Here is a 27,523-nt window from a genome sequence, read left to right on the forward strand (position 1 = left end):
AACAACGTCGTTTCCTCTTAGACCAGGTGGCCGTGGAGCACCCACCTCCCCCCTCAGCCCAGGACCCCAAGCCTCCGAGGAACTCTCCATTTCCTGGCCAGCTCCGCCCCGAACCGCCGAAGGCCCGCAGCGCAGGCGCCCCGGGGCCCCGCCCCGCTACACGGGCTCAGCCCCCATTGGCTCAGAGGCTGGGGGGCGGGACGCCCCAGCCGCCGACGCAGGGGTGATCATGTGACTCGCGGGGGCGGGGCTGCGCCGGCCGCTTCCCAGCCTGGCTGAAAGGGCTCGCGTAGCCGGCCCTGTCGGCCCTTAAAGCGGTCAGTGGGCGGCCTGGCCCCAGCTCCCTTTCCGAGCCGCGCAAAGGGAGCTGCTCCTGGCTCTCGTCCGCCCCCCAGGTTTGCTTTCCTTCCCTTCCTGAAGGTGGGCCCCGAGGTCCACCGCCGCGGAGGCTGCGGCCGCCGGGAAGCCCAGAGCCGAGTGTCCGGAGACTAACCGGAAGTGCGGTCCCAGGCGGAGGGGCGGTGCCGGCGGCTGCCGGGGTAAGCGCGGCCCGCGGGGCCTGGGAGGGGCGCGGCCGCGGGGCCCGGAGGGAGTGGGAGGGGGGCGGCGGGACCAGAAAGCAGCCCCAGCCGCCTCGCCGGCCCCCGGCCTCCGCAGGGCAAGAGCAGCCTCTGCTACTCGCCGCCGAGCGGGGTCTGTGACCCCCCAGCCGCCCGACGGCGGACCGAGAGACGGTCAATGAAAAGTTGAAAGAAGAGAAGCTCGGCACGGTCGCTCCTGGAGATAATAGTAAATATTAATTACCAGGCACTTTTCTAAGCGATCTGTATCTCTTCCTACGGGGGGGAAACCGAAGGACCTTGAAGTCCACCCCCTCCCCCAGCATCTTAAAGGTAGAGATTAGTTATATTGCACTCAAATGTTCAGAAGAACAGAACCATCTGGTTTTCAGCCACCTTATAACTATTCTTGGAAAGCTACATTGTATATAAAATGGTACCGTATACACTTGTCAACTACGTCTTGGCGTGTAGAGTGGTTAGAAGAATGGGTCCTTGACCTTAGAAGTTGAGGTAATGCAAACAAAAGATAATTAGCAGAAAGAAAAATTTAAACAAGCAAGTGAAACAGGACTCGGGGCTTTCTTAAGTTAAAGTTAGTCATTGTCCAGAAGGATTCTTGGTGTTTTGTCTAGAGCTGGTTGGGAAGGACCTGATGGCCGCCAGCAGCAGGTGCCTCTTGGAGGAGAAACAAAATGTAAGCAAATGTGGGAAGAGGTAAGATGTGGTTGAAGGATGCTGACCAGACTGGGGAGTAAATGGGAGCAATATTTAGATGGCCAGCTCCAGAAAAAATACAAATTTCACCAAAAAACTATACATTTCTGCGTTATTGATTTTTCCTCCAGGAGAGGGCAGAATTGCGTGCTGTGAATACTTATGGACCAGAGACCTTTTGAAGCCAGAAGGAACACTGTCTCGAGTCTTTGTTGTTACGGTAAGTGGCATACCAGGTTGCGTGTTTCTAGATAAATGTGGATTTGGGAGGGGGAAGGAGAGGTGAGACTGAGGGCCTGCCTAGGATTGGGAGAAGATAACATGAAAAAGGGATTGATACTCTCTTAGCTCCTGAAATAGCAAAGTGATAAAACTGGATCCTATTCTACTAACTTGAATGTATTTTCTACTTCTTTCCAACATGGATACTCGCAACAGGCTTGTAGTAATTGCTTCTTGGTTGATTTGCGGCCCAGAACAGGCAGTATGCTCAGTGCTTGGGCAGACTCTGTAGTTAAAAGATCGAAATTTAAATCGTGGCTCTTCTGCTTACTAGCTGTGAGTTGTTGGGTAATTATTTAACTGCCCTAAGCATCAGGTTTTCTATTTGTTAGGTGCAAATATGGGTATTAATACCTATTTTATAGAGTTCTTGGGAAGATTAAATGAGACAGTCCATGCCATCAATTAAAAATAAATGAAGGGGGGGGGTCAACGGGGGGCTCAGTCAGTTGAGCGTCCGACTCTTGATTTTGGCTCAGGTCATGATCTCACAGTTCTGTGAGTTTGAGCCCTGAGTCTGGCTCTGCTTGGGATTCTCTCTCTCTCCCTCTTTCTGCCCCCTCCCATATCTCTCTCAAAATAAATAAGCTTTAAAAAAGTAAAGGAAAGGGGGTAATCCCTAGCCTCAGGCCTGATACAGTTGGCATTACCTGTTTTTTAGATTAATATTCTATCACCTTTGTCTGTTTGTCCCATGCATCCTTAACCTTGCGCTTTGAAGTTCCAAACTCAGTTTCTCTGCCTGGACTTTTATTGCCTGCCTGCTTACTCTGCACACTGTGACTCTACCGATGGAAGAGAGAACCAGTGTCTTGCTAGGGTGAGATAAGAGAAACCTCTTGGAAGAGGGTACCCTGAAGCTAAGACTTGCAGTATACGTTTGACTTTGCCAAGAGGACCAGCCAGGGCTGCTAGCCTAGCCGGTTGCATTGCCATGGGGGTTCTGAGAATTATGACGGCCCTTTTTTTTGTTGTGCCGTTTAGTCATAGGTTTCATTCAACGCCGTAGCCTAGATCCTGGGGATATTGCAGGGGACAATAGACTAAGGCCTAACCCTAATGGAAGTTATATTCTAGTAGGAGGGAGAAACAAATGAACAGGGATAAAATCTATTCCACATCGTTGGATGGGAAGTGCTATAAGAGAAATGGAACAGGATAAGAGGATCCCGCTATCTTACATAAAGTGGTCCAGGGGGTGCCTCCTTTTGAGGAATTAATGTTCAGAGACTGGAATCAAATAAGGAAGCAAGCTACCCGGGGGAAGAGCATTCTAGGCAGAAGGAACAAGTGCCAGAGTTTTGAGGCGGCTCGCGAGGCTGAAGGTAGGCAGGGGTGCCACAGGACGTAGAACAGCGAAAACCAGGCTTTATTCTGAGTTTGCTCCGGAACAGTTGAAACATCTTGGAGCTAAGGAAGTTTGGACTAGACTGTATTTTGTCTTCTAGGTGCTGACATCTAAAAGACTGAGATGGGAATAAGAAAATGATTTCCTTATGTTTTAAGTTTTTTCTTCTTGGTGCCCCCCGTTTTATTGGCTACTTAGGGCAGATAGGCTTCCCTGGCCTGATAAGTCGGGAATACTCTGATTTCGCTTACCAGGCTATGACCAGACTCAGAATTCTCTGTTTCCACTCTGCTCCCCTTTTGACCTTAGCAGTCATACTGCAGTAATACACATTTTATTTTATCTTTTTAATGTTTGTTTATTTTTGAGAGAGAGAGACAGAGACAGAGACAGAGACAGAGAACGAGCAGGGGAGGGGCAGAGAGAGAGGGAGACACAGAATCAGAAGCAGGCTCCAGGCTCTGAGCTGTCAGCATAGAGCCTGATGCGGGGCTCGAACTCTTGAACCGTGAGATCACAACCTGAGCCGAAGTTGGACACTAAACCGACGGAGCTACAGGCGCCCCACACAGCTTAAAAGACAGAACATTCAGGGGCGCCTGAGTTATTGTTTATGATTTAGCTAACTAAGTTTAAATGGGCTTTGAACAAGGCTTTGCACAAGAGACAGACACGGAGGATAGACTCGATCAATACTCGGTTTTCATGTGTGTGAAGATGGAATGAAGAAAATAATAGAGCCTGTCATTCATCGAGCATCCCTTGATTCTCAGGCATGGAGCTGGGTCCTTAGTGGCAGCGACTCAGCTGTCATGGCGGCTCCTTAAGGCAGGCCTTGGTACCTTACATATTTTATCACAGGGGAAATGGAAGCAGAAGGAAGGTAAGTACTTTCCTTACCCAGGTTCCTGCGTCTACAGGGGAGCACAGTGGGAATGTGAACCAAAACCTGATTCCAGAACTTGAACGTTCAATGTCAGCACAAGACATCAACTCACTGCTACCGTGTTCTTTAAAAAACAAACCAAAATATCTGTTAATTTGGAAATAATTTCAGAGTTACACGAAAGTTGCAAAATCATACAGAGTAGTCCTGTACCCTTTGCCCAGCAGTCCTAAATGTTACCGTTGTACTGTGTTTGCTTTACGACTCTGTGTGTGTCTGTATTCACCTACATATGCATCCACGTGCATTTTTTTCCTGAACTTTTTGAGAGTAGGTTATAGCCATAATGATTCTTGTCAAACTATGAGAGAATGAAGCCCTGAAGTCTTACGACATGCTAGGCCCTAAAGTCTTAAGAGAATTAAGCCCTAAAGTCCTAAGGTATGTCATGAATTAACTGCTTTCTTATGCACGTACAATGCTTCTAGCTACATGCCATTCTTGGGAGAACTGAAAAAACAGTTACTCAAATCATTTTCTGTGGAGCTTCATTCTTTCCTCGAACCCCAGCTGAGAGAGCCTGTCCTAAATACTCAATAGTTCCTGTCTTAAAAACAAGGCTGTTCTCTTACCATTACAGCTATCAAAGTCAAGATATTGACTCACATAATATTATCTTATTCAAATTTAACCCATTGTTCCACTAATGGCCTTTTCAAGAACCCATTGTTCCACTAAAGGCCTTTGTAAAACCCGGTTCTTACAAAGATCAATCCACCACCCCCCTTATTTCATTTAATTGTCATATCTTCTTGTTTGTGGCACACATACTCTCTCTCAGACTTTGTCTTTCATGACCTTGACTTTTTTAAGAGTTCAGGCCACGTGTTTAGTAGGATTTCCTTCACTTTGGGTTTGTCTGATGTTTCCTCATGATCAGATTCAGGCTATACGTTGTTGACAAGGTGGCCCAGGGGTGCATTCTGTACTGCACATTCTAGTAGGAGGCAAGTTATATACCATGTTAGTGGTGACAGTGACTTTGATCACTGGGTTTAAGTGGTGGCTTCCAGGTTTGTGTCCTATGAAGTTACTCTCCTTGTCCCTGTAATTATTAAATATCTAGTAAGGAGATATTTTCAGATTGTGTCAATATCCTGATCTCACAAACTTTATACCTACTAGATTTTTACCTGAAATAATTCATATTCTTCTTTTGATTGGACATAGTGACTTTTAAAATTACATCTTTTCTTCTACATTTAATTGTTGGCTTTTTAGTATAAGAAAAACTACCTTCGCTATTCGCTTTTTTTTTTTTATATATACATATAGATTCATGGATTCTTACTGTGCTACTAACTTACTACTGCTTGTTTTGATGTTCTGTTTGTTCCGGATTTGTGTAGTAGCAGCCCCCTCGGCCTGGCTCCTGGGTCCTTTTCCCATCTTGTCACCACTTCCTGAGCACTTGCTTATTTTCTGGTACAAGGTGCTCCGGGCTCATCTTGTCCTTTCTAAAGCCCGGAATCGACATTTCTTCCAGGAGCCCTGATCGCTTTCAGTGGAGAATGGTGTTTAGAAACAAGACCTGAGTGCTTGGTGTGCTCCTTACTACTAAGATTTCATGCTTTCTGTGACCTTTCAGCAGACATTATTAGAAAGATAAAATAAACGTGCAATTTGACACATACATGCATTTCTGTGTTCTATGTACACTTAAAAACTTGATCTCTGGGGCACCTGGGTGGCTCAGTTCGTTGAGGATCTGACTTCGGCTCAGGCCATGATCCCACAGTTCATGAGTTCGAGCCCCACACTGAGCTCTCTGCAGTCGACACAGAGCCTACTTTGGATCCTCAGTCCCCTCCATCCTGCCCCTCTCCCATTCATGTGCTCCCTTGCTCTCTCAAAATAAATAAATAAACTTAAAAAATGTTTAAAAAAATTTGACCTCCTGATACTTCTAATTCCAGTTAAACACTAGAGTTCTCTTTTCTATATTTGTAACTCCCTTCTCTGACGATAAGGAATCTGTGTGCCATTTTGCCAGTAGTGTATTTACTTATTTGTTCAGTCCTAGGGTATACAGTAGGTAGTATATCTTCACCACCACAGGGGGAAATAGCCCTGCTAATTAGAGTGCAGTAATTGTTTATAGTTCTTTTTATCTTCAACTTGGGTTTATATTCTTAGTATCGTATTAAAGTACATTTGAGTTTGTCCCCTTCTGGGTATTCTTCATTTGAAACACTGACTCATTTGTTTCGCTTATATTACATTGTAACATTTTGCTCAGGCGTCTTGCCTGTTTACTTACTGAGCGTGTGGAATGTAACAGTTGTGAAAGTAAAAACGTGCGTGTTACAAACAAGGTAGGTTCACAGAAGCACGACTCTCCCTCCATCACCTGTTGCCACCAGTTCCGTTTTCCTGTGCTCTTACTGCGGGTTCGCCCCCCACGGGATAGTAGCCACGCGTATTAGTGTCTCCTGTCACCTTTTCCAAAGCTGTCTGTGGCCAAATGAATAGATACATGTGTACGTTTTTTATTTCTACTGCGTTCTTACACAAAATGGAGTGGATGTTTTTCTTTATTCCTTTTTGAGAGTGGGGGGAGGGGCAGAGAGAGGGAGAGAGAGAACTCCAAGCAGGCTCTGTACTGTCAGCCACGAGCCCGATGCGGGGCTCAGACCCGCAGATGGTGAGACCGTGACCCGAGCCAACACCAAGAGCCAGACCCTTAACGACTGAGCCACCCACGCACCCCACAAAATGTGGCGTGTGTTTCTCGACTGTTGTTTTTTGAAATTTATGGCATATCCTGAAAATCATTTCGTGTCAATTCACGAAGGTTTTCTTCCTTGTTACAGGTGCGTAGTACTCCGTTATACGAGGTTTGTTCAACCACTTTGCTTCACATGGGCGTTGAAGTGGTTTAAATATTTTCAAACCGCAAACCTTGGCTACGGTGCGCAACTTCATGCTTGTATATGTTTAAATTGTTGGAGATGTATCTTCAGAGCCGATTTCTGGAGATGGGACCGCCGAGTCAGATATAAATGCAGATCTAGTTTTAGGAGCTCTGCCAAACTCCCGGCCAGAGCGTCGTGTCAGTTGGCCTTCCCTCTAGCAACACAAGCGTGTCTGTTGCCCCACAGTTTTGACAACAAAATGTGCTGTCATACTTTTCAATGGATGCCGGCCTGATTGGTGAGAAACAATATTTCACATACCTTTTTTAATTATTTCATTTTTTTAAATAGACGTTTTTGAGAGTACTCGTAGGTTCACAGCAAAATTGAGTGGAGAGTGCACGCAGCTGCCTTACGTCCTCTACCCCCCCCCCCCCCCCAGCCTCCCCGGCTGTCAACCTCTGGGACCAGAGTGCTACATCTGTTACAAAGGAGCCTACATTGAGATGCCATTATCACCCAAAGGCCTTGATTTACTTGAGGGTTCGTTCTTTGTGTTGTACATTCCGTGGCTTTGACAAATGTATAATGGCGTCTGTCACCATTTATGGTGTCACAGAAGAGTTTCACTGCCCTGAAAATCCTCTGTGCTCCGCTTACTCATCCTTCTCCCCGACCCCTGAAACCACTGATCTCTTTCACCAATGCCATAGTTTTGTTTATTCTAGAATATCGTGTACTTGGAATCGTACAGTTTGTGGCCATTTCAGGCTGGTTTCTTTCACTTAGCAATATGCGTATAAGGTTTCCCCAGAGCTTTCCCTGGGGAACATTCCTATTTCAGCTCTAAGCAATGTTCCGTTGTCTGGATGTGGCACCGTTTGGTTATCCTTTCATTGACTGAAGGGCATCTTTGGTGCTGCCGAGTTTTGGCAATTGTGCACAGAGCTGCTGTAAACATCCTTGTGCAGGTGTTTGTGTGGACATCACATTTTCAGCTCCTTTGGGTAAATACCAAGAAGCACAGTTGCTGGATTATGTAAGAGTGTGTTTAGTTTTGTGTGTGTGTGTGTGTGTGTGTGTGTGTGTGTGTTTAATGTTGATTAATTTTTGAGAGAGACAGTGTGAGTGGGGGAGGGGCAGAGAGAGAGGGAGACACACAATGTGAAGGGGCTCCAGGCTCTGAGCCGTCAGCATAGAGCCCAACGCGGGGCTTGAACCCACCAACTGTGAGATCATGACCTGAGCTGAGGTCGGACACTTAACCGAGCACCCAGGCACCCCAGAGTGTGTTTAGTTTTGTGAAAAACCACCAAACTGCCTTCCAGAGTGGCTGTCCCATTTTGCGTTCCCACCAGCGATGGACGGGAGTTCCTGTTGCTCCACGTCCTTGTCAGCATCTGGTGTTGTCAGTGTACTGGATTTGGCTCATTGTAATTTTTAGTGGTATCTCGTTTTAACGTTCAGTTCCCCAGTGACGTACGATGTGGAGCATCTTTTCATATGCTTATTTGTCATCTGTACATCTTCTCTGGTGGGATGTCTGTTCAGACCTTTTGCCCTTTTTTCAATCAGGTGGTTCCTTGTTGGGTTTTAAGAATATAGAAATGCATTGTATATTTTGGATAACAGTCCTTTATCAGATGTCTTTTGCAAATATTTTCTCCCAGTCTGTGGCTTCTCCCAGTCTGTGGCTTTAGACTGTGTCTTTTACAAAACAGAAGCTTTTAACCTTAATGAAATCCAGATTGTTATTTCTTTCATAGGTCATTCCTTTGGTATTTTATCTAAAAAACTGTCTGCATTTCCCCCGTGTTATCTTCTAGGAGTTTTATAGTTTTGTGTTTTACATTTAAGTCCATGGCCTATTTTGAGTTCATTTTTGTGAAAAGTGTAAAGTCTGTCTATTTCGTATTCTTGCAGGGGACGTCCAGTTGTTCTTGCCACATTTGTTGAAAGACATCTTTCTGTATTGCATTGCCTTTGCTGTTTTGTTGAAAGATCAGTTGACTACATCTATATGAGTCCATTTCTAGACTCTCTTCCACTGATCTATTTGTCCTTTTACCAATACTACATGGGTTACTGGAGCATTGTAGCAAGTCTTAAAGTTGAGTAGTGTCAGTCCTTCAGTTTTGTTCTCTTTCAATACTTTGTTGACTATTCTGGGCCTTTTGCTCTCTGTATAAACTTTAGGGTCAATTTGTTGATAGCAACAGAATAACCTGCAGGGATTTTGATTGGAATTGAGTTCAACCTGTAGATCAAGTTAGGAAGAATTGGCGTCCTGACAGCATAGATGTCAGCATATCCATGAACATGGGATTTCTGTTCATTTATTTAGTTCTTTTTTATTTCTTTCATCAGAGTTTTATGTTTTCTTCATGCATACGTAAGTTAGATTAATACATAAGTTAGATTAATACTTAAGTATATCATTTTGCATAGGTGCTAATGATGTTGCGTTTTTAACTTCAGATTCATTGCTGGTGTGGAAGAACGTGATTGCCTTTTGTATATTATCTTTGTATCCTGCATGCTTGCTATAATCGCTTAATTAATTCCAGGGTTTTTGTTGATACTTTTGTATTTTCTACACTGACAGTCATGTGATCTGGAAGCAAAGATAGTTAATTTTTTCCCATTCTGTATAATTTTTATTTCTTCTTCTTGTCTTACTGTATTATCTAAGACTTTCAGTATGATGTTGAAAAGGAGTAGTAAGAAGGGACATCCTTACCTTTTTCCTTGTCTTAACTGGAAAGACTCGAGCTTCTCACCATTAAGTATAATATTAGCTATAGTTTTCTTGCATTCTTTATCAAGTTTAGAAAGCTCCTGTCTATTCCTAGATATTTCATGTACTGTTAATTTAAATTTCTGTAAATATAAGCGAGATTGAACATCTTTTCGTATGTTTGAGAAACATTTTTCTATCTTTTTTGTGTATTTTTTTTTGCCTATTGTTCTATCAGGTTTTTAGTGGTTTTTTTTCCCTCAATTTTTAAGAGACCTTTATCTAATAGATGTAAATATTCGTTTGTCTCAAATATATGTTACAAACATTTTCTTTCAGTTTGTCATTGACTTTTGACTTTGTTCTTTCCTTTTTACATGCAAAATGCTTTTATTTTAGTCAAATGGCCAATCTTGTGTCATAGGCTGAAAACCTTTCTGTACACTGAGGTTATCTGTACGTTTCAGTACCTGTGTGGTTTCAATGTGTTAAATTCAGATCCCTGATCAGTTTAGAATTGATTTTGGTATGTGATGTGGGTATAGATCAAATTGCATCAGTTTTCATGTGACTATCCTGATGTTCTGACATCGTTTATTAAAAGTTCAGCGCCTGGGAGGCTCAGTCGATTGTCTGACTCTTGATTTTGACTCAGGTCATGATCTCACAGTTCATGAGCTCAAGCCCTGCATCGGGCTCTGTGCTGAGAGTGCAGACCCTGCTTGGGATTCTCTCTCTCCCTCTCTGTCTCTCCCCCACTCATGTGCTCTCTAAATAAACAAATAAGTAAGTAAATAAATAAATAAATAGTTTAGCTTTTCCCTGGTAATTTGAGACATAACCTTTATTGTATACTAAATTTCTATGTATGTTGATATCTGTTTCTGGATTTTTATTCTATTCCACTTATCTTTTTATGTATTCCTGTACCAGAATATTAACATTAGAAGCTTTATACTATATTTTAATGTCTCATAGAGTTAGTCACCCCCCCCCCCAATCTTTCTTTTCATTGTTTCCTAGCGATTCTTGCATGTTGGTTTTCCCAAGTGAATTTGACTAATAACGGTAGCTCAGGCATTCCTGATATGTCTGTGAAGCGTCAGAAAGTATGTACTTTAGGTTTTGGGGGCCATATGGTCTCTGCTCAACTATTTAACTCTGCCTGTGTGAAAGAAGCCAGGGGCAATATGTTAATGAGTAAGTGTTACCTTGTTTCGGTAAAACTTTATGGAAACAGGCTGCAGGCCAGAATTGACCTGTGGGCCATAGTTTGCTCACATTTGGTCTGGTTCCATGAAGAAGCATATTATTTTTTGTTGTAATTGCATTAATTCACACATCTTTTTACGAGGAACCAACATCTTCATTATATTGAGTCATTCTATCCAAGAACAAAAGATACCTTTCCGTTTGTTCAGGTCTACTTTTAGGTCCTTCGGTAGTGTTTGAGAGTTTTCCTCTTCTCTATTTTACAAAATTATTTATTTTTGCGTATTTCATATTTTCTGTTATCGTACAGGGAATATTCTCTATCATTGTATGCTCTAGTCGGTTGTCTGTGCACAGAAAAGGGCTATTTGTTTCTGTGGGTGAGTTTTATATCCTGCTGCCTTACTGAATTCTTTTGAGTCAGTTTTAATGTTGATTCTAGAGTTTTCTAGTTATACTCTCATACATCTCCAAACAGATATAATTTTACCTCTTTTCAGTTATTAAACCTCTAATTGACTTTTCGTTTCTAATTGTGTTGGCTAGTACTTCCAGCTCAGAGTTTATTAACAATGGAGATAGTGGTCATTCTTGACTTGTTCCTGATCTTATTGGAAATGAGTAGTTTTTCTCACTTAGGTACTGGCTGTAAGACTAAGCAGTGTATATTTTATCATTTAAAAGGGAGTATTCGTATAAAAAATAAAAGGAAGTATTCATTAATTCCGACTTTCTTGAGTATTTTCATCAGGTATGGATGTTGATTTCTGTTGTGAGTTCCTTCAGTATCTATGGAGATAATTATGACTTTCCCCCATAGATCTGTTAATATGCAGTATTATGTTAATGGATTTCCTAATATTGAACAAATCTTGCATTCCTTGAATAACTCCCACTTTTGTCATGATATATTACTTTCATTAATGTGATGTTGGATTTTTGTTAGTACTTTTCACTTTAATACGGGGCTACGGGAGTACTTTAATACTTTAATACGGGAGTACATTTTTGTACTCTTTGTCAGGTTAATTGTCAATGTTAAACTATTTTCACAAAAAAATTAGAAGTTTTGTTCATTTTTAAGTGCTCTGGAAGATATTTATGAAACATTAGGTTTATTTGGTCTTTGTAAGTTTGTTAGAATACTCTTCTGAAATCATCTAGGTGCAGGAGTGCCTGGGTGGCTCAGTCGGTTGAGTGTCCAGCTTTGGCTCAGGTCATGATCTCACAGTTCGTGAGTAAAAAAAAAAAAAATTTAATGATCTAGGTCTAGTGCTTTTTTGTGGGGTAATTCCTCAACAACTTTGTTTATTCTGTGCATATTAGTGTTCTAAAACTTTCTGTCTCTGAAGGGGGTGATTTTGGTAAATTGTATTTCGCGAGGAAACAGTCTGTTTCATAGACGATCACATTTATTTGTGCAGAAGTCTGCGAAGTGATCCCGTATGTGTATGTGGGGGCGGGGTTTGTTTGTTTTAGCTATTATTTATTCCTTACTTTGTAAGCGTGTACTTTCTCCCTTGTTTCCTCATTAAGTTAGCTAGTAGTTTATCACTTCGTTACGTTTTTTCCAAAGTAGGATTTTGATTTATAATTAGGTTGTTTTTCTCTTCAGTTTCCTGATTTCCGTCTTTAATTTTATTTTCTTCCTTAATTTCTTTTGATTTACCTTTTTTTTTAGCTTTTTGAGGTGAGAGTTTAGTTTGTTCATGTAATTCTTCTTATCGATGTAAAAATATTTAAAACTATGAATATTCCTTGGTCACTGCTTTAAATTTATTCCATAGATTATAATCTGTAATATTGTTAATTGTCAATATTTAGAAATTTTGTTTTGTCTCCCCATTTGCTGAAGAGTTGTTTTATTAGTTTATTTTTCCCCATTTAGGAGGGGCTTTTTTAATTTGATGTTTCAATAAATTTTCAGTTTGATGTCACTTTATGGAACTTACTGATGCTCTCTTTGTGACCTACTATATGACAGAATTCTGTGACTGATTCATGTGTGCTTGAGAAGAAAGTTTATTTCCTGTTATTAGGAGATAACTATCCTTAGCTATCCCTAAGATTTACTTACTAATTCGATCAAGTTTTCCGCATCATAACTTATTTTTGTTCTACTTTGTATGTCCATTTACTGACCGTGGAATGTTAAGTTTTCTTATTAATAATGTGTGTATCTCTATTTCTTGTTATATATGTAGTTATATATGTAGTTTTTGCTTGATGAGGTTGATTGCTGTGTGATTTGGTGCAAAACCATAACTGTTACAAGTCAAGCTATAGTATATGGCTTTCAACATTAAAAGGTGCCCTTTATCGTGTTTCATGTTTTTTGGCCGAATTCTCTTCCTGATATCTTAAAAAAAAAAAAAAAAAAAAAACAACCCTACTTTTATTGTTCCTATTTGCCGCGTATCCTTTTTTCTGTCCCTGTGTTTTCAGCCTTTTCAAATCTTTGTTTTAGGTGTCTCTTGTGTTTAGCATATAGTTGGGTCTTGCTTCTTGAGCCACAGTAAAAATTTTTTTTTTCTTTTTTTTTTTTTTAATTTTTTTTTTCTCAACGTTTATTTATTTTTGGGACAGAGAGAGACAGAGCATGAACGGGGGAGGGGCAGAGAGAGAGGGAGACACAGAATCGGAAACAGGCTCCAGGCTCCGAGCCATCAGCCCAGAGCCCGACGCGGGGCTCGAACTCCCAGACCGCGAGATCCGTGACCTGGCTGAAGTCAGACGCTTAGCCGACTGCGCCACCCAGGCGCCCCCAGTAAAAATTTTTTAATGGGTGAGTGAGTCGGTTAAGCGTCCAACTTCGGTTCCTGTCATGATTTCACACCTCGTGGGTTTGAGCCCCGCATCAGGCTCTATACTGACAGCTCAGGGCCTGGAGCCTGCTTCGAATTCTGTGTCTCCTACTCCTATTAAGATAATAAATATATTTATTTTAAATATTACAATATTTAATATTTTATTAAAAAATAATAAATTTTTTAAAAAATTTTAATGGGTGAGTAAAACTCCTCATTTATCGATATGATTGATGTGTTTGGTCTCAGCATGATCATATTATTTATACTTGTTTTTTCAACTACTTGTTGCTTTTCATTAAAAAAAAATCTAGAATGTTTCATTTTTGTTATAATGGCTACCTTGGAACCTAGATCTTTTTTAATGCCTTGGTACCATTTTCTTTTTCTTTTTTCTTTTCGTAGTTTTTTTTTCTTTTTCTTTTTTAAGTTTTATTTATTTATTTTTGACACAGAGAGAGAGAGTGGGAAGGAAGGAGAGAGAGGAAGAAAGAGAATCTCAAGCTGATAGGACAGAGCCTGATGTGGGGTTCAGACTCACACACCATGAGATCATGACCTGAGCAGAATCCAAGAGTCGGACGCTTAACTGACTGAGCCCCCCGGGCACCCCCTTGGTACCATTTTCTTATTTAGCCTTTAATGATCTGGTTTTTCAGGTTTTGGTAGCATCCCTTAACTCTCACCTGCCATTAATACAATAACCAGTGAGGTTATATTCGTTTTTTGTTTCTTTTCCTAGTTTTTAGTTGAATTACGTCTATTTTACTAGAATGTGAAATATTTAATAAGACTGCTAATTCAGCAACACTTGACCACTTTTGTCATTGTGGTAAAGTTTTGTGGCATTGTTTTTCTTTTTTTGTTTTTTCTTTAATGTTTGTTTATTTTGAGAGAGATCGAGTACATGCTCCCAAGCAGGGGAGGGGCAGAGAGAGGGAGAGAGAGAATCCCAAGCAGGCTCCGAGCTGTCCGTGCAGAGCCCGATGCGGGGCTCAGTCCCACAAGCCATGAGATCATGACCTGAGCCGGAATCCAGTAGGATGCTTAACCTAAGACTGAGCCACCCAGGGGCCCCTAGATGGAATTTTTATTTTCCTTTTTTCTAAAAAACTTTTTCCATCATCTTGAAGGACCTTCCATTCCTCTCTGCTCCTTTTCTCCTTCATGGTGCAGCCCAGAGGGTTCCTGTCCTTTCCTTTTGACTTTCCTGAAGGATCGCCACCCTGGGACTGCCTCTAAGTGTGTGCAGGCTGAGTGCCTTCCTTCTGTCCTGCTCTGATCAGAGCTTGAAGAAAACATTTCTACTTGGAGTGAGTTGTGTCCGTCGTAGACTGGTTCCAACACCCTGGCCGGCCAGAAGCCTGCGTCTTCAGCCGGCCCTGCTCCCCTCGCCCTGCTGCCCTAGCCCTGCTCCCCTCACCCTGTCCCTGCTCCCCCCGGCCCTGCCTCCCCTGGCCCTGCTTCTCTCGGGCCTGCTCCCCTCATCCTGGCTCTGCTCCCCTCAGCCCTGCTCCCCTCGCCCTGGCCCTGCTCCACTCGGTGGCTTGCCGCTGAGAGCTCACCCGAGGCATTTGGGGAAGGGGTGTGTTTGTTCGGTGCATTTGTTCTTGTCCTTACAGAGCTAGAGGCATGCCGGGGCGGTGTGGGTGTGCGTGTGGGTGTCTGCAGCACCGATACCCCCTCTCTAACTCTCTTTTCTTCCCGTGTTCTGTGTAGTTCTTCCAGAAGTATTCTGTTCTTTTTCCATCTTTAATCCGTTTTCTGCCCCTCGGCCGAAGTTAGCATAAAGCCCTTGTCATGGAAGCGCATAGGTTTTTCTGAAAAATCTAGTTGAACTATGACCTACGGCTTCCCTGACCTCTCATTTTGGCCCGTGTGGAGTTCAGGCCGGGGGGCTGCTAAAGGGAACAACAACAACAACAACATCAACATCAACAGAAATTGGGTTGTGCTTGAAGTTCCCGTCTTTCCTGACCTGCGTGCCGTTTCCTTTCCAGAGTCCTCGGGTAGCTGGCCTGTGCTTCCTGGCCAGGATTCACGAAGATTCCGAGGGGGGCCGAGGATGGCCTGTGTTTACCCCGTCTTACCTGGAGCCAGAGCCAGGAAATAGGTCGTCCGCGTGGTGGCAGCTCTGGACGAGTGTCATGCAGAGCCTCTGCCCGGCCCGTGTGTTGTCTGGGTCTGAGCACTTCCGCTCTGGCTTCTGATCCCTGGTGGCAGCAGGACCCTCGAGGGACCTGAAGCCTCAGTGGCCCGGAAATGGCAGGTCCAGGCTGCTGAGGGAAGGAGTTGGGGACCGGCCTGGGCACTCTAACTCTCGTGCCCGTCAAGTGCCCGTCATCGGCCGCCTCCTGAGTTGCATGCGGCTGAAACACAAGGTGGCTGGGGCCGGTGTAGACTCTCGATGCCCCAGAGCCTGAGGCCTGCCCGCAGCACCGAGTAAAGTTGGGCCTTGTTGCTGTGCAGGTTGTCCCCACGGCTGCGGATGGGGCGGCCTGCGTTCCTGTGGCCAGGGTGTCACCTTTGTGTGTGTCTCTCCTGAGATTTGGCCTTGGGGGCCCTTCCCCTCCGTGTCAGAACCCCGAGGAGGATGTAGATTATGCAGATGGTTTTCAGATTCTTGTCCCCTTTCTGGAGAGCCACACGGGATGGGTTAGGACGATTCGTCTCTCAGGACTCAGTGTAAGGGCTTGTGGGAGAACACCCTTAAGTTTTCTTAAGGAAACTTTACCCATTTTCGGAGTCGTTGAGTGAAACGCTCTAGGGCCAAGTCCACTCGCTTGTGACCGTCCCTGGCATACCCTCATGTCTTACAGAAGGCCGGCTGCCGAGAGAGACCGGACTCGCGGGGCGAGGAAGCCAGGCGCTCTCCCAGCTAGCTCCCAGGTAAGCCGCCGTGTGCACGGGAGAAAGCGCACACACGACACCCAGACATCCTTGTCGTGCTTCAGCCAGAGGCCTCAACGACCCGAGTGCATCACGTATCAGAAGATGGCAGACACGGTGGAGAAGAGCAAAAAAGGGGTTGGGAAGCCGGGAGCATGCGGGCAGCTCCCTGTTTTAAACGCGGGGGTCGGGAGAGACCTCCTGAGAAAGAGACATTTGAAGAAACAGAGGAATTGAGAGGGCGCCGGGCACACCCCTGGAGGAGGAGAGCTGGGGACCAGACCGGGAGGGGCAGAGGCCCTGGGGAGCGTGGGTGAGGACACCCCGGAGGCCATGTGGCCAGGTGGGGACGTGCGATGGGGACGCGCAGGGAGCAGGCCGGTGAGAGAGCAGGTGGGGGAGGCCGCGGGGTCAGCAGAGCCTCAGGCTGTCCTTCGGGGGCACAGAGGACTTGCCCTGTTGTCTGGGCTTTTTCTTTGTTTGTATCTTTTCAGAGAGAGTGTGACAGGAGAGGGGCAGACAGGGAGAGAGAGTCCCAAGCAGGCTCCGCCGGGCTTGATCTCAAGACGCTGGGATCAGGACCCCGAGTCATGACCTGAGCAGAAACCAAGAGTCAGAGGCTTACCGACCGAGCCCCCCAGGCGCCCCCACATTCTGTTGTTCTAACACGAGTTCCGCTGGCTGCGGAGTGGAGGGTCTGAGTGTAGGAGGTGGTGACGGGAGGGCGGCCTGAGTTCTGGGGCTGCCGTGACGAAGTGCCACAGACTGAGCGGTGTAAAGAGCACATTTATTTTCTCCCGGTTCTGGAGGCTGACGGTCCAAGATCAAAGCGTCGGGCTTGGTTTCTTCCGAGACGTCTCCTTGGCTCGCGGCCGGCGAGAGAGGCAGTTGGGTTCTCGTTCTGAGAATGGAGCCAGCGAGTCTGCCAATGGCTCCGTTGTGGGGTGTGAGGGAGAAGGTCACAGGAGGACTCCAAGGCTTTGGCCGAGGACCTGCAAGAACAGGAACGGAGATCGGGTGGACGGGGGGCGGAGGAGGCCGGGTCTGTGCGCCACCGCCCCGCCTGTGCCGAACTTGTCTTTGACGGTCAGTAAGGCAGGAGCAGACACGGGGCTTTTCGTTGCAAACCCTAGTGAATAAGAAGCGTCCTTTGTGACGCTTCAGGCTTTGGGGGTCGACGATGGCAGCCCCAGGCTACTTGGTGCTTCGTGCGCTGTGTGTTGTTGTTGTTGGTAGTTTCTGGATCACTCTTTCCGAAGAGGCCCCTGGTCCCTCAGTGACCGCGGTAAGTGTCCCGCTGCAGACACCCGCTTAGCGCTCCGAGACACGCGCGCAGGAGTCAACGAGGTGACCTCTGGCGCTCGGCACGCTGGTAAATAATAGGAGTATTCATTCTCTCGTGAGGACGGAAATGGGCTCACTTTGAAGGTATTTTACTGGGTGGCAGAGGTCCATTTGATGGATCAGGTTGGTGACCTTGTTCCCTAGGGTACCCATCATCAAACGATCTGGGAGTGTAAGGAATTCTTAACGCCACCGCGAGAGTCATCTGGAACTTGTAGTTTGGACCCCCAAAAATGTCACGTCTGGAACGGCTTTGACGATCACGGTGACGTGATAGATTTTTTGAAATCGGAGGTGTATACTTAACCGTATTTAGCATAAGCGTGCTGTCTCTTGTTCACGCTCACCTCCTTCCCCTGCTCCGAGCCGTTGACTTCACTGCTCTGGTAGCCGTGCGTCACGTTTCTCTCTCATTCTGTCCTTCTGCCGTGGTTTCAGCATTACATTTCTTGTGGACCCGTGTCTGCACTCGAGAAACCGCACTCACTACTCCCACCCCATTCCGTTTTCTCTCATCCCCGAAACCTAAACATTAGAACTTTTTTGAGCTGACATTTGAAGCCGTGGTATTTCTTCTTATGTTTATAAATAACTTTTTTTTTCTTCTATCACAACAGCCGTCTCCGTGCCCTGCACATGGAGAGCTTACCAAATTGTTGCAGGGAAATTGGAAAACTGATTAGCAGACTGATGACGCAGAAAGCCCTCCGCCTTCTAGATCCTTTTGACTCCTTGTTTTGTCTGAATTCAGGTGGCCACTGCTGCTGCCGCTTCTGGAGCTGCTGTGTTTTGGGTTCTGGTCCGTCACACTTACTAGCGTGCTATACTCAACCCTCCTGCTGTTTTCATGTCACCTGAGTGCGCGGGTGCCCAGTCCCACGCGTCACAGCTGAGGAACCACGGACTCTGTCCCCAGAAGAGTGTACATACACCAAGTAACCTTTGCATCAGCGTTTTCGTAGGTTACTTTAGGTGTCTGTGGATGCAAAATAACTTCTGCTCTAGCTTTGAGCACCTATTATGCGCTAGGAGGAGATGTTCGGCCTCTTGATTATTCGGTTGAAGCGAGGGGAAGGGGAAGAACCCTGGTTTTGAGATCACCCAGGTTCATAACAGAAATATTCCTGACTGGTCTTTTCCTCAGATGTGTCACTGACCGGTTTCGTATTAGAAAAGAGGAAAACTAACTGGGGCGCCTGGGTGGCGCAGTCGGTTAAGCGTCCACCTTCGGCTCAGGCCACGATCTCGCGGTCCGTGAGTTCGAGCCCCGCATCAGGCTCTGGGCTGATGGCTCAGAGCCTGGAGCCTGTTTCCGATTCTGTGTCTCCCTCTCTCTCTGCCCCTCCCCCGTTCATGCTCTGTCTCTCTCTCTGTCCCAAAAATAAATAAACGTTGAAAAAAAAAATTAAAAAAAAAAAAAAAAGAGGAAAACTAACTGGGGCGCCTGGGTGGCTCAGTCGGTTGAGCGTCCACCTCCGGCTCAGGTCATGATCTCACAGTCCGTGAGCTCAAGCCCCGTGTCGGGCTCTGTGCTGACAGCTTGGAGCCTGGAGCCCGCTTCGGGTTCTGTGTCTCCCTCTCTCTCTGCCCCTCCCCTGCTCGAGCTCTGTCTCTCTGTCCCAAAAATAAATAAAAACATTAAAAATTTTTTTTTTCTTTAAAAAAAGAAAAGAGGAAAACTAACTGATTTCAACCCTTGTGAAAACTAGAGCACTTATGGACTCTGATGGAGAATTTCTGTCTTTTTTGCAGTGATTTTTAACTTTGAACATTCTTTTGTTAGTCACAGGAATATAGATAATATTTCTTCTTTGTCTCGCAGGGTTGAAAATACCAAGTAAGGAATTAGTGTATAGGATGCTGGAAACTTGTAGTGACGAACTGCTCATGACTGAAAGGCCTAGAACAGATGTATCTTTCAAGTTCTTACCAAGAAAACAGCTATGAAGAAAATGATGGGTCAAGAAGACCAGTGGAAAACTCCCTAGGAGAGAGCCATAGAAAATGTGCGCTTCGGAAGAGAGATATAATCAGAGAACTCAGAAAAGGAAAATATATCATGTATGCCCTCAGAAGGGTAAAAAGATTTTTATTCATGTGCATGAGATTACGCAAATAGATGATCAGCTATACCAGTGCCTTGAACGTGAGCAAAACTTGTGTGAACGCTTAGCTCTTATTATGTGTGAGAGATCCCACACTGGGGAGAAACCTTACAGATGTGATATGTGTGAGAAAACCTTCGTCCAAAGCTCAGAGCTGCTTTCACACCAGAGGGTCCACAATTACGAGAAACCTTATAAATGCAGCAAATGCGAGAAGAGCTTCTGGCATCACTTAGCCCTTTCGGGACACCAGAGGACACACGCAGGTAAGAAATTCTATACCTGTGACATCTGTGGCAAGAATTTCGGCCAGAGCTCCGACCTGCTTGTCCACCAGCGAAGCCATACAGGCGAGAAGCCGTATCTGTGTAGCGAGTGTGATAAATGCTTCAGTCGAAGCACGAACCTCATAAGGCACCGAAGAACTCACACGGGTGAGAAGCCGTTTAAGTGTCTGGAGTGTGAAAAGGCTTTTAGTGGGAAGTCAGACCTCATCAGCCACCAGAGAACTCATACTGGCGAAAGGCCCTATAAATGCAACAAGTGTGAGAAGAGTTACCGACACCGTTCAGCCTTCATTGTTCATAAAAGGGTTCACACTGGGGAGAAGCCCTATAAGTGTGGCGCCTGTGAGAAGTGCTTTGGCCAGAAATCAGACCTTATTGTACATCAGAGAGTCCACACGGGCGAGAAGCCCTATAAGTGCTTGGAGTGCATGAGAAGCTTTACGCGGAGCGCTAACCTGATCAGGCATCAGGCGACTCACACTCACACTTTCAAATGTCTCGAGTACGAGAAAAGCTTCAGCTGTGGCTCAGACCTTATTGTGCATCAGAGAATCCACATGGACGAGAAACCGCCCCAGTGGTCTGCATGTGAGGGTGGCTTCCTCCTAGGCATGGACTTCGTGGCCCAGCAGAAAATGCGAACTCAGACCGAAGAGCTGCGTTATAAGTACAGCGTGTGCGATAAAAGCTTCCACCAGAGCCCAGCCCTTCTGCAACATCAGACAATCCACATCGGTGAAAAACCGTATATCTGTAATATGGGTGACAAGGGACTTGAGCTCAGCCCTCCCCATGCATCCGAAGCCTCACAGATGTCTTGATCAGACAAGGAGTTACAATCCCATAGAAGGTGTATGTACGTGTCCGAGAACTCATAAGATAAAGGACTCTAGGCGAATCTCAGACTTTCCTCGGAGCTCAGACTTCCGTGGGGACCAGAGAATGCAACTGTGGGAAGTTGAGAAATGGTTTGCCCAGAGAGCTACCCTAGCAGGACACTTTTATCGGTCACTCGAGTGAGAAACCTTACAAATGCCCTGAGTTTTGGAAAACCCGTAGTCCAAGCTCACAGCTGATCACCCACGAGGGGATTCGTACAGGTGGGAGACCTTGCAAATGCAGTGAGTGTGAGAGAACTTTCTAGCGGTGCCCGCCCCCCCTCATCCCACGAGAATTCACACCAGAGGACTTTCTAAATGCCCTCCGTGTCAACAGAGCTTCAGACAGTACGCACATCGCATCGGATGTCAGAAAGCCCGCAGTGGGGAGAAACCCCAGCGAGTGTGTAAAAAGCTTCTAACAGAACTGTGACTTTTTTTACTCTTCAGAGAAGCCATACTGGTGAAAGTGTGTCTATTTGTCTTGAATGTGGCAAATCCATTCACTGGGAGAGCCTCCTTGGGTTTGCACCAAAGAAACCCAATCTGAGGAAGGACCTTACAGAGTCTCTGAATGAGAAAAACTTCTGTCAGTGATCCGCTCTTGTGGTATCCCGGGGCACTCACACAAGTGAAAAAGCCCCTGAAAAAAGCCTTGTCAGAAACTCTCCTACCTTACCGGGTCCCAAAGAACGTACTCTGCAGAGAACTTTTTGCCAGTGAGAGATCGAATTGTGTGGACTGTGTACATATAATAGGTATGAAGAGAACTGTTCTCATAGTTAGTTGACCCGTATGGTAGAGATGACTTTTAATGGAGTCAGTATGTAAACAGTTTTTAGATCCCCAGGAGCTCGTTCTGGGAGGAGTGAGGGCAGATCGCGGTAGGCCTCATGGGTAACTCAGGTAAAGATGCTTTTCTTTTATCTGAACCACTTAATGATTACTTTCGCTTTTTACAATTTGGAAATCCAATAAAGGAAAGGACCGTAACCTTGTGATAGAAGGTGTGACATGTGTTACTGTTGGGGGAAAGGATTGTATTGACTTTGCCTCTGTCCCTTTTTCATTCTTGACCAGAATGGGGACTAGCGTGTCGATAGTAGCCTGGGAACCGTTTGCTAGTAGTGAAAAGAACTGAACGGCCAGGGAGTAGTGACCCTAGATCGAAACTGTCCCCCCAGGTTCCTCCTTCGGAGGGCCAACCTCATAAAGAGGCAGAATAGTCAGCTTGTGTATTTTAGTGTGAGTTAAGGCATCCCCTCAAAAGTTTTCTTTCCCTGAAATACCTTTGAGATGATCGCTGGTTTTCGAAATCTCCGCTTTAGAGACTGATTTCTTTCCAACTCAGAAGTGCAAATTTCAGCAGAACTGTCATGAGGTTGCTAGCGTGCACGTTGTTGGGACCTTATCACGTCTCTTTCAGTGATGAGACCCGCTCTTCAGATCCTCGCAGGCCGATTAAGGGAAACCAAAAGAAAGGTTTAAGCCTGAGCAGGCACAGGAAAGAACACATAACGATGCATTATTAATGGAGGAGCTAAACTTCTTGATTCCGATTATCCCGACTCCAAAGCTGGTGTTCTTTTCACTCTGTTACCCTGCTGTTGATAGCAAATCAAGCCCCATAATGACACGCTTTTCGTTTATTTCAGTTCTGCCAAGAAAAGAGAATACTTTTTATTCCCAGGGAAAGGATTGCAGTCACCACAACACAAGGTATCTGTTTGGCTCGGAATGTAGGATTCTAAATGCTAGAAGGGAAAAGTAGTTGGCAAATTCATCAGAGGTTTAAGGATGAGCACGTATCTGCAATTTACCAGGATAATTATGATTATCTTTAACATTCTCTAGAAATACTATAATTAATCCAGGGATTATTAACGGACAATTCTGAGGGGTTTTTTCCTTCTGTCAGATTAAAAGACATTTAATATAAATCCTTAAGATTCCTCCAGTATTTGGGACTATAGACTGGTGAGTCAGTATGTTGTTGCTAGTCTGGGTTCTCTGGTTTATTTTAACAAATCCCTGAACTCCAGAGAGTGTTGGCATTCGGACTCATGGGTGGCCAGTGGCTACCTTGTGTGTGGCTCTAAGCTTTGATCCTAATGACTGGTTGATGATCTTGATCATCTTAGGGTCAGTGGATAGAGCATATAGTGATAATAAGGAATCTGATTCTAGGGGATTTTTTGTTTGTGTTTTCGTTTTTGCTTTTTTGTTTTTTTGTGTTTGAAAACAATTGCTGGAAGTTTATTCGATCTGATGTGTTTTAGTAATTTTCATACACAGTTCTTACACCATGAAAAGTGGCCCAGTGTGACAAAACACGCAAGATGTATTTGTTTCTCTTCGGTGCGAATCATGCCTGTCACTAGTATATGTTTGACAGTTGTAATACTTAAAATAGTATCGGGCGTATGGCCTGGTGGTGATGACAGTTAGTCCGTATGGCTACTTGTTAGTCATTAGAACTTGGAGAAGGGGACAGAGTTTGTATCGTCGCCAGGGCAGTGACTCGCCCCTTCTTTCAACTAATCTTACCGGTAATTGTCTCTCGTCTTTAAGTAAATTAAGGATGGACCATCCCTCAAAAGGAGAACATTAGGGGTATGAGACAGGTCTGAGGGTGAGGGCTTTTAACTGTGGGGGAAAAGGTGTTGGTGTTGTTCATAGAGCATAACCTGAGGTTGGAGAGGACCACTTGGGAGCCTGTAACCAAAACTAGAAGGTAACTTCTGGGATGGATGGAGGTTCTCTTGAGACAGTGCCAACCTAAATCTACCTCAGGTAAGTAGTTAGAGTACCTTTCAAGATTTCAGACCAAACGAGACACTTGTATTCAGTCAATGTATTCCTATGCTTTAATGTTTTTGTTTTCCCTTAATTCTTAAATAAAGTTTTATTCTGAAAAACTCTATTTTTGTCTCTGCTAAGAAAAGGCATTTCCCCTACACTTGCGTTAGAATAAAGCCGATATGGAGGAATCCTTCCACAGTGGACACAGATCAGATCCTTGCAATGCCCACGTGAGTATCTTAGAATGTTGCCAGCTCTACCTTAATTAAATACACAAAGAACTAAAGTTGACATTCACATGGCCCTTCGGCCTGGTAGAGGCGATCAGGGCCATTAGAACAGCTCTAGAGTTCCATGAGTTTTTGAGGCGAAAGCGGAGAAGTGAATGGAAACCTGGAAGGAGTATTGTCTCTGCTCTGCTGTGGATATTGGATCCTTCTGGAGCCTCTGCCGGGCATTACCTAAATAACACAGGAGAGAGTCACCGCTGAAACTGACCATATTTGGGGCTAAAATTCAGTAACAGCAAAACATCTGTTTATGTGAGTCACCTGCAACCTCAAAATCAAGACAAATTTTGAATTTGCAGTTTGAATTTAGAATCCGCCCAGGGCGCAGTTCTACCTCTCCCCTTGGAGTGGTGTCGGCGGGGTGGCACCGAGTTTCCCCCCGTTGTCACGTGTGCCTCCGTTTGTATCTGTTTGCTCCCCTAATGGAATAGGTTTCAGGGTTTTAAGTGGCTTTTTCATTGTGAGGAAAGAAGGGGGAGGTATGACAGCCAGCGGACGAAAAGGGGAAGGGAAAATGGCCCAGCTTCGGCTTGTTTTCCTTATGGCTTGCGGGTAGAGAGGTGTGTCCCAACGAGGCCTGCGGCCCTCCTGCTGCTCTGTCCCTGGCCCGACAGTCAGGTGGGCAGTGCTGAGATGAGCCTGGGGAAGCAGCCATTTCCCTTGCAAGTGACGGGGACAGAAGTGATGTCTCGGGAAGTGGAAGAGCGAAGGTGGGTCCCAGCGCCCACAGAGGCCGTAAGTGTTTGTCGAAAATAGTTCTTTCTCCTTGAGGGAAAAAACAGCTTGTCACGCAGTAGAAGCTTGCTCGTTTCATGCCCCAGGCGACAGCTTTGGCCTCACCTTCCAGTTGGACTCTAGAAGCGGTGGGGCAAGCTGAAAGCGGTTGACCCTTGCCGAGGCCGTCCTTCCGTCCTTCTGTCCGGCAGGGGAACCTTGACACGGAGGGGCTGCACCTGCTAAGGTCAAGTAACTGGCGGTTAAGGTCTAGGGAGGAAAGGAGAGGACCCGTGGGGTAGCTCCTGTTTATTATGTTCCGTGCCCATTTTGAGAAATCTCCGCAGCCCTCACGTACCTTAACTCCTGGCTCAGAAGGTTGCCTTAACATGTCTGAAAACGAGGAGGAGCCTTGGTATGAAATCCTAAGTGGACCTTCCTGGTTGAATCCAGCCCCTGTTCTAAACGGGGAGCCCCGACGTGCGGGCGGAGGACGTTGGAGCTGCTCGTGGTCGGTTCGGGGGGGGGCGGCAAGGCCTTAGGGTTCACCAGTGGGCGGTTCAAACCCCGTGTTTCTGGCCGAGCGGGGGACTGACGGAGTTTGGAACAGTCACCGCTGGCCTCCTCTACGCTCCTCGGTGCCCCCATCGGATCACCTACAAGGAAAAACAAAATCTGGCAGTCAGGGCCCTCCTGACCGCTTCAACACAAATCTTTTTATCTATCCCGCCTTTCTTCTCCCAGAGGAATAAATGTGCTGACTCCTTTAACCTGCCCAGCCCATGCTGCCACCGCCTCTGGAACCTACTTCATTTGTCTTTTCTGTAGGTTTTTAAAATTCATTTCCTTCACAGAGATTTTCCTTCATGTGTTCAAATATGTGCAGATGCCCTTTTGTACCCGGTTTAAAAAAGAAGAAAAGGTTTGGGTTGCCTTTAATCGGCTGGTGTTTTTTTTTTTTCTTTCTTTTTCCCGTTCCAAAATTTACCAGCTTAAAGTCTATACTGCTTCCATTTCCAAGTGTTCATTTCCTATCATGCTACAATCTGCCTTCTCTCAATTTTCTACTTAGCTGCTTTCCCAAAGATCGCCGATCTTTCAGCCGAAGTGCAAGGTGTGCTCTCCAGTACTGCAATTCATCTGCCTGTCTCTTTTCTCGTCTCTAGCAACGGGGGAAGGCATGGATTCTCACCCCGGCCTCCTTCCGGACATCTGTTTTCCTCTCCCCACGCCCTCACGCCCCCCACGCCCTCTGGCCACGCCCCCAACCCTCTGGCCACGCCCCTGCCACCCAGCCTCCACGAGGGGATGAGCCGATTCCTCCCCGCCTCCCAGCGATTCTGTGGCGGGTGAGGAGGCTTCGTGTTGCCCCTGCCATCTAGGGCTTGTGGTTCGCATTTCTCCGTCCTCCTTTCGCGCTCCCCTTACTGCGGCCCCTCCACGCCTACTCCCTGTGTCTGTGTGTTGGGCCGAGTTATGTGTGCCTGAGTTCCTGTGTGTGTTTGTGTCTGAACCTGTGCCCCTGTGAATGGGGGTCTCCCGGGCTGGCCTGGCCGCAGCTCTGCAATGAGAACCACATGTATAAAATGTGTCGTGTGCTTCCGCTGAGTTCTGTGTGTATATATGATATGTTTAAAATCTTGTGCATTGTTTTGTCGGTGTTTACAGTGTAAATTAAATGGAAAACCACTGGAAGGTGTTCGCTACACACACGGAAGAGATCAAGAGTTCCTTTTCCTCCAAAAACCGTAGATAAAGCAAAACGCAAAGTGCAGAAACAGATCTGCATTATATAGGAATTTACTGTACTTAAAAAGTGTCATTTTGGATTAGTGCAGAAAGGATGAGTCACTCAGTAAATGGTGTTAGATAAAAGCTTAGGAGAAAAAATTAGATCCCTACCACCCTGAGTGCAAAAATAAAGTACAGGTAGGTTAAAAGATTGGAATTCTAAGCCAGACTCTACCATAATAAAACCAGATGGCCTTGAAGAAAGTCCCTTAACACCTCTGAAGCTGAGTCTTCCACTCTCTAAAATAAGTATTTACACCACATATTTGCACTATTAAGGTAGCTAGCCACATGTAGCTATTGAGCACATAAAATTTTAGTCTAAATTGAGATATGCTACACTTATGATACACACTAGATTTGGAAGGGTTCGTGCAAAAAGAAGAATGTAAATTATCTCCTTAATAACATATCAATTTCATGTTAAATGGTATTTTGGATATATTGTGTTAAATAAGGTATATTACTCAAATTACACTTGGCTCTTTTTTCGTTTTCCTTTCATATGGTTACTAAAAAATTTTAAATTGCATATGAGGCTCACATGATATTTCTTTTGAACAGTATCACCGTGTAGTATTTAAGGCCATCCCAAGCTTTGAAAGCCTACTGTTAGTATTTTACAGTGATTCCTTCTATTTGTATGGTAAATTACATCTTCTAGAGCTGTTTTTTGATATATTGTCTCATACAGAGTTCCCAGGAACTCGGAGGATAACAGTGATTTCCCCAGTCTGCAGATGGTGAGGAAACTAAGCCTGTACTAAAGGTCCGTATGATGGAATCAGAACTAGACCAGGTCCCTTCTCTGCTGGATTCTGTCACGTTCCATTTTATATCCATTTGTATGGAACTTGATGCTCACATTGGAGCTGCTTTGAATGTCTGTGGTCGTCAGAGGCTGGCTGCAGCAGGACTGTTGTGTGAGGGGTGCTGGTGTGGGTCCCTTCTTTTGACCT

The 27,523-nt window shown here is 45.3% G+C and overlaps 1 protein-coding gene and 1 long non-coding RNA gene across 9 annotated transcripts; one reads left to right on the forward strand and one right to left on the reverse strand.

Moving 5' to 3' along the window:
- Positions 1–223: 223 nt before the first annotated feature.
- Positions 224–23,890, forward strand: ZNF322 (zinc finger protein 322). 7 transcript variants are annotated; one of them, XM_006931385.4, is made up of 5 exons: positions 228–539; positions 1,196–1,277; positions 1,409–1,497; positions 16,284–16,353; positions 19,520–23,890. In XM_006931385.4, exon 5 carries the CDS (start codon positions 19,702–19,704, stop codon positions 20,908–20,910), a length of 1,209 nt encoding a protein of 402 aa, XP_006931447.1. In that variant the 5' UTR covers positions 228–539; positions 1,196–1,277; positions 1,409–1,497; positions 16,284–16,353; positions 19,520–19,701; the 3' UTR covers positions 20,911–23,890. The 7 variants fall into 7 exon arrangements, 6 of the variants coding, with proteins under 6 accessions (XP_006931447.1, XP_006931446.1, XP_044914424.1 ...); XM_006931384.4 differs by having other exon boundaries at positions 1,196–1,257; XM_045058489.1 differs by lacking the exon at positions 16,284–16,353 and having other exon boundaries at positions 1,196–1,257.
- On the reverse strand, positions 22,036–26,013 carry LOC123385659. Of its 2 annotated transcripts, none has more exons than XR_006598600.1 (3): positions 25,582–26,013; positions 25,132–25,429; positions 22,036–25,012 (listed from the first exon to the last, which is right to left on the reverse strand). It is a non-coding gene; the product is annotated as an uncharacterized LOC123385659 (long non-coding RNA). The 2 variants fall into 2 exon arrangements; XR_006598601.1 differs by having other exon boundaries at positions 22,036–25,015.
- Between the last annotated feature and the right edge of the window lie 1,510 nt (positions 26,014–27,523).

The sequence above is a fragment of the Felis catus genome, chromosome B2 (assembly GCF_018350175.1).
Source record: "Felis catus isolate Fca126 chromosome B2, F.catus_Fca126_mat1.0, whole genome shotgun sequence".
NCBI classification, from domain to species: domain Eukaryota; kingdom Metazoa; phylum Chordata; class Mammalia; order Carnivora; family Felidae; genus Felis; species Felis catus.

What these genes read in the sequence shown, in the direction of transcription:
- ZNF322 (XM_006931385.4), top strand. Translation starts at nt 19,702, where the DNA reads ATGTGCGCTTCGGAAGAGAGATATAATCAGAGAACTCAGAAAAGGAAA.